The sequence below is a fragment of the Nanorana parkeri genome, unplaced genomic scaffold (assembly GCF_000935625.1).
Source record: "Nanorana parkeri isolate BGI_ZX_2015 unplaced genomic scaffold, ASM93562v1 scaffold769, whole genome shotgun sequence".
NCBI lineage: Eukaryota > Metazoa > Chordata > Amphibia > Anura > Dicroglossidae > Nanorana > Nanorana parkeri.
Window position 1 is genome coordinate 617,042 of NW_017307037.1, and position 6,657 is coordinate 623,698.

Below are 6,657 nucleotides of genomic sequence, written 5' to 3' on the forward strand. Positions count from 1 at the left end.
CAGGTCCTACAGAGCCACCCCTGTGTGTGCTAGTAAGCCGTGTGTCTCCACAAACATACAGAAACAGTAGGGGAAATAGCTCCCCTCTTCTCCCCCCCTTCCTTCTCCAAGCTAGTAAATTAGTAATTAGTAAATGGATGGGTGCTATAGACTGCTCGGTCCCTTATGATCTTGTACCAGATAGGAAGTTCAGGAAAGGCAAGCTGAGAGAGTTTAGGCTGTTTGGAAACCTGATGGCTGTAAGTGCTTGGGCAAACATGCAAAAAAAATACTTTGTTGGGCAATGTCTATTTATTTGATCTGGATTAATTATTGAAAGCAAGTTTGAGAGTTTAATACTACTGAAAGATAAAGGTCCATAAGTGGCCATTACCTTTTTGTACAACCAGATGTCTAGTATTTATAAATCCAACACCCCACAGCCCTCCATACACATATACATACCTTCTTTCTGAGGGTCTTCTGGCCGGTCTGATAAAGTCACGGGTTCTTTCTCTTCTCCACCAGGAGACCACATTTCTCCATCAGAAGACCATGTTTCTCCACCAGAAGACCATGTTTCTCCACCTGAAGACCCTGTTTCTCCACCTGAAGACAACGTTGATCTTTTAATGAGCTATTATTTTTTATTCTGTCGTTCTGCTTTAATTTTTCAGGATTGTTAACTGTGCCAGAAGTCTGTTTGACAAACCCTTTGGTGCTAAAACTTCACCAAAGACAACCATGACAATTTTTAGAAAGCTAATGAGCCTTCTAAATGAGACCCACTTCCAATCAGCAGAGGAAGGAATGAAAAGTCATAAGTGAGAAGAGCTTTTCCTCTCTCCCAATTTGCAAAATAAGCCTAAAATGTGTTTGTAAAACCCAAATATATGACATCAGTAAGGTTCCTATAGCACATATTAGAACTTACGTGCTCGTAAAAGTCATTCATGTTAGACATGACCTAGTTTTCAATAATCCATTCTGATTCCGCCATTTTATAAACATTGTCAAGTTTACATCCATTGAGGTCATAGAGGAGTCCTTGGAAATGTCTGCAAATCAAGAATGATGTGCAGACTCTCCCCCCAACCCTAAGCAGTTTGGATGAAAGCCCAAACCCAGCTCTTTGTAGCCTGGGAGAATCTGTGATCCTCGCACCTGACGTAGTTACGCCACAACACCGCCGCTCCAGTCTCTGCAAAATAATCCCCGTTTTGTTTTGGCTAAGGAGCAGGCCTCTAAGAGAAATGACTTTGAACTCTCCGCTTTAACACCCCCAAAATGAAAAGCTTATTAGTGTGAACATACCAGGAAAAAAAAATGCCGCTGAGTTTATTCTGAAATCCATCACCACATTCATCTCTGGCACCCCTGCCAGACAAAAAAAAATTAAAAATGAAAAAGACCCGCCGTTGAAAGAAACAGTGCAAATTACCGCTGCTCTGTAAATCAAGTTGATTAATCTTTAAAACCTTCGGCGAGCATTTGAAGCTGAGCAGTGCAGCGTTTTGTCAAAGCAAAGAGCTTTTTGTCTAGGTGCAATTATCACTGGCAGCTTTGTAGTACGAGGCTTGGCTCCTGAAGTAAGGAGGTGTGAAAGCCTAAATTTCTCTGCCTGTCATGCTTGTCAGGAAACACAACCTGCCCGGCTTAATTAAAAAAGGTGTGAAGTGCAAGATGTGATTGAACCAGTTAGATGTTCCAGCTTTGGGAAACCTTCATGAGACATCTGATCTTCTGGCTCCCAAACCTTGTTCCAGACATCTCAACTTCAAAATGGGGTTCGCACATTTTAGCCTATTAAAACCAAAATGATTGCAGAGTAATGTGTGTGCTGTTACCTAAGATAAGCTACATGGAATTGGGTGCTACACATCAATATCTGCCCCATGTTATCAGATTAGATGAACAGAAGATGTATAAGGTCTCTGGGAGATCACAGACACCAATGAGAACATAGCTTAACCATTCACTAGAGACCATTGGCATCACTGAGAATGCAGACTATACATTCACTAGGGACCGGTGACATCACTGAGAATGCAGCCTATCCATTCACTAGGGACCAGTGACATCACTGAGAATGCAGCCTATCCATTCACTAGAGAGCGGTGACATCGCTGAGAATGCAGCCTATCCATTCACTAGAGACCGGTGACATCACTGAGAATGCAGCCTATCCATTCACTAAAGACCGGTGACATCGCTGAGATTGCAGCCTATCCATTCACTAGGGACCAGTGACATCACTGAGAATGCAGTCTATCCATTCACTAGAGCAGGGGTAGCCAAACTCCGACCCTCCAGCTGTGGTGAAACTACAAATCCCATGATGCATATCTCTCCGGGAGTCATGTCTGTGGCTGTGTGAATCTTGCAATGCTTCATGGGATTTGTAGTTCCACCACAGCTGGAGGGCCGGAGTTTGGCTACCCCTGCACTAGAGACCGGTGACATCAGTGAGAATGCAGCCTACCCATTCACTAGAGACCGGTGACATCACTGAGAATGCAGCCTATCCATTCACTAAAGACCGGTGACATCGCTGAGATTGCAGCCTATCCATTCACTAGGGACCAGTGACATCACTGAGAATGCAGTCTATCCATTCACTAGAGAGCGGTGACATCGCTGAGATTGCAGCCTATCCATTCACTAGAGAGCGGTGACATCGCTGAGATTGCAGCCTATCCATTCACTAGAGAGCGGTGACATCGCTGAGATTGCAGCCTATCCATTCACTAGAGAGCGGTGACATCGCTGAGATTGCAGCCTATCCATTCACTAGAGAGCGGTGACATCGCTGAGATTGCAGCCTATCCATTCACTAGAGAGCGGTGACATCGCTGAGATTGCAGCCTATCCATTCACTAGAGAGCGGTGACATCGCTGAGATTGCAGCCTATCCATTCACTAGAGAGCGGTGACATCGCTGAGATTGCAGCCTATCCATTCACTAGAGACCGGTGACATTGCTGAGAATGCAGCCTATCCCTTCAATAGAGATCAGTCACATTACGGAGAATGCAGCCTATCCATTCACTAGAGACCGGTGACATCACTGAGAATGCATCCTATCCATTCAGTAGAGACCGGTGACATCACTGAGAATGCAGCCTATCCATTCACTGGAGACCGGTGACATTACTGAGAATGCAGTCCATCCTTTTACTATAAACCAGTGGAATCACTGAGAGTACATTTTGTTTATTCACTGTAGTGCTGCTATATAATTTTTCATTTGGTGGTGCAATTTAATACATTTAACATCCTAATACCTATGGGAAATTGCTGGAAATTGCAGAAAAACTGCAGGAGGCAGGATTCTTTAAATCATATCACTCTAGAACTGATTGGTGTGAACTGTACCCTCAACGTATTAATAATACTGTCATGTTTCTGTGTTGTAGGTGGCAGCTTCACTTTACATGAACTGGGTCTTGGTGAAGTTACTCCTCCTCACGGGACACTGTACCGGACTGATATTAGCTTGCCGCATTGCTATTCAATGACCGGTGACAACGATGCAGACAACGAAGCAGATGGAGTGTTATCTCCGGAACAGCCAGTGAGACTCTGGGCAGTGAAGAGCAAGTCTGGCCGAAGCTCTTGTCTATCTAGCAGAGCCAACTCCAACCTGACCCTCACAGACACCGAGCATGAGCACACAGAAAACGGTAAGTGATCTGTTATAGGTCTTACTGCATCTGTAACTTGACAGAAGTGCAAGGTTGAGTTTGGACAAGTGAAAGGCCAAAGTGATATTTTTGTTTTTAAAAAAAGAATGTTAAGTTCTATAATGTCTCTGGAGCTTTGGCAAAAAAAATGCTTTGAGGTTCCTAGCTTTGAGACAAAATGGGAACTATGGTCTACCTAGCTGTTCTCTATAACATTAAAGTGACATTAAACCCTCAGATTTTTTAACATAAACCAATACTGTAATGTGTGCCTTACTGTCATCCATGGTAGTTTCCCTTCTCTTTGCTGCTCTTCCTTTTAAATCCTTATCTCTTCTCATGCTGGGGGAGAACTTCCCTTTGCAGCTGAGAGCCTCTTACTGTAGTGCTGGCTCAGGTTGCAAACCTACACACAGACACCATGTATCCATTTCAGAGACAAGGCAGTCTGCTGCAAAACAGAAGTTCTGCCCAGCATGAGAAGAGATAAGGATTTAAAAGGAAGAGCAGCAAAGAGAAGGGAAACTACCATGGATAACAGTAAGGCGCACATTACAGTATTGTTTTATGTTAAAAAATCTGAGGGTTTAATGTCACTTTAAAGCTGAAATATGGAGAAAACATTGTAAAACTTACACAGTGAGGACGGGATGGGACATCTGTAGACTATGCCAAATGGGGAGATTTTCCCTCACCTCTTATCGTGATTGCCCACTTTACCCTGACCGCCAGTGACACACGGGACCACCCCTTCTATCTTACTATCCCTGGTAGAATGTTTAAAGGAAATAGCTCAGTCTGTTTTTTAGACATGTGTGATTCGATCCGAATCAAAATTCGGACTCATTTTCCGAAATTCGGACATCCTGATATATCCTAATTTCCAAATCCCATCCGAATGTGTCCAAATCCAAATTTCTGTTTCTGAATTTTGAATCCTGTCCAAATTTCGTTCAAAAAAAAAACAAACTGAATCGGACATGTGACTTTTCTGGCCAATCAGATGTGTTTTTCCGGTTAATGCATCCGAATGGGTCCGAATACAAATTTTTGTTATGGCAACATGGGAGCCATATACAGTATATACATAAAATTCTAAAGCTGAGGCTCCTAGACCCAAATGGCATTCAGGATCCATATTTCCGAATTGCATTCGGGAGCTCCTGAATGCCATTCGGGTCTGGGAGTCATATACAGATATTAATACCATACCATATACAGATATATACAGAAAACCATATACAGATATTAATACTAAAGCTGAATCTCCTAGACCCGAATGGCATTCGGGAATTTCAGAATTGCATTCAGGAGCTCCTGAATGCCATTTGGGTCTGGGAGCCTCAGCTTTAGTAATATATGTATATGGCTCCCAGACCCAAATGGCTCCCGCATTCAATCCGGAAATTTGGATCTGGAATGCCATTCGGGTCTAGGAGATTCAGCTTTAGTATTAATGTCTGTGTATGGTTTTCTGTGGGATTCGCAAAGAATATTTATAAACTCATCCGAAACTAACGGAAATTCAGATTTCGTCCGAATCTGAAACCCGAACCAAATTGAATTTCGGATCCTGAAAAAAATGAAATATCCGAACCAAACTAATTTTTCCCGCCGCTTACATGTCTACTGTTTTTAGCACCATCACGTTATCAAACAAGGCTGCCAGGAGCTTCCCAAACAAATCTGTAAATTGTTACCTTCTTTGCTGACCTGTAAAGCAGACCTTTTTTGGTGCCTTGTCTGGATTTCTGTTGACCTCATTTATGACTTACGGTTCAGAAATTGGTTCACAAATTTGGACAGGAAGCAAGGTGAATTCTTCCCAGTGTGATATCCGAGTTGAGTACCCTGCTAATGTCCTAAACGTGAGAGGGAAAAACAGGGTTTATGGTGGAAGTGCTGTATGCGGGAATCTTCCTGAGCCATGAAATGTATGCAATTCCCAACCAGTTGTAATATTACTTTTTGGTTAATATAGTATTTTATTGGGTGTATCATTCCTCATTCAGTTGGCTGAATAACCGATTGTGTAATGTCTGATTTTGGTATTGCTGGGTACAATTTGTGATTGAAATGTAGCCGGCCTTTTTGTCCAAAAAGTATTCAGTTGCAGTTGATCCTTTTGTGGCAAAGGTCATTTTCTTGTATGGGAATTGGTTTAAACAACCAACAGTGAAACCAACTTCATGTGACTTCAACAGAAAAAAAATGATATATCTGAACAAGGACTGGAGGAGAATGTACCCTGTATACCACCTACATTTATAGACAACGTACTAGAAAGAGTTAACCACATCATTGTGAAGGGTGGAAAACACCAGTATATAATTGAGAATATATCTAATACCTAAAACCTCATTGAGTTAGAACTTAACATTCCCAAGTACTGATTCTCAGATATTACTCAGGAAGTCACCTCTAGCCTTATTGTTGGGTCCAACATCTCTTCGCTGACTACTGATGTTGATATAAATAATAAGGTGGTGGTTTTGGGGAATGTAGTCACATAAATGGGTTCTGCTGTTGGTTGGGTTTAGCAGTTTTGCTTGGTGATGCCAGATTTTTTTTTTTAGGTTCTCTTAGTCACAGTTTGATTTTGAGATTTGGTTTCCAAACTTATCACTGGGGACATTTTGCACATAACTTTTTTATACTATGTAATGTTGCTGTATATGTTGGTTGCGTGGTCTTTATTCCCATGTTTATGAAATGTTTAAGCTCGCAGTATGTGTCCTATATTGAATTACTTATTCTAACTGCAATGGTATCACTCAAATAATGTGTGTGCCAACATCAAAGCAATGAAGATTATTGGTTAAAGTCATGCTCCAGCCAAAATCTTTAGAAGTTTTGGAAGAAGAGTTAAACAATTAGGTTTTTATTGCTATCAGACTTCCTCTTGGGGAGATATCCACTGGCTTATAACATTTGGAAACGCTCCCCCAGAACTACCCCAATTAAAGTCTTTCCAATGCTATCCAAAATTTAAAAA

General features: G+C 41.9%; 1 protein-coding gene across 1 annotated transcript in view; it reads left to right on the forward strand.

Moving 5' to 3' along the window:
• LOC108793645 (teneurin-4-like) overlaps window positions 1-3,670 on the forward strand; it is a 23,145-nt gene extending 19,475 nt beyond the window's left edge. Inside the window, exon 2 of the mRNA XM_018564649.1 lies at window positions 3,396-3,670. Coding sequence (XP_018420151.1) covers window positions 3,396-3,670 — 275 coding nt within the window. The remainder of the gene's footprint in view (window positions 1-3,395) is intronic.
• Window positions 3,671-6,657: the final 2,987 nt, after the last annotated feature.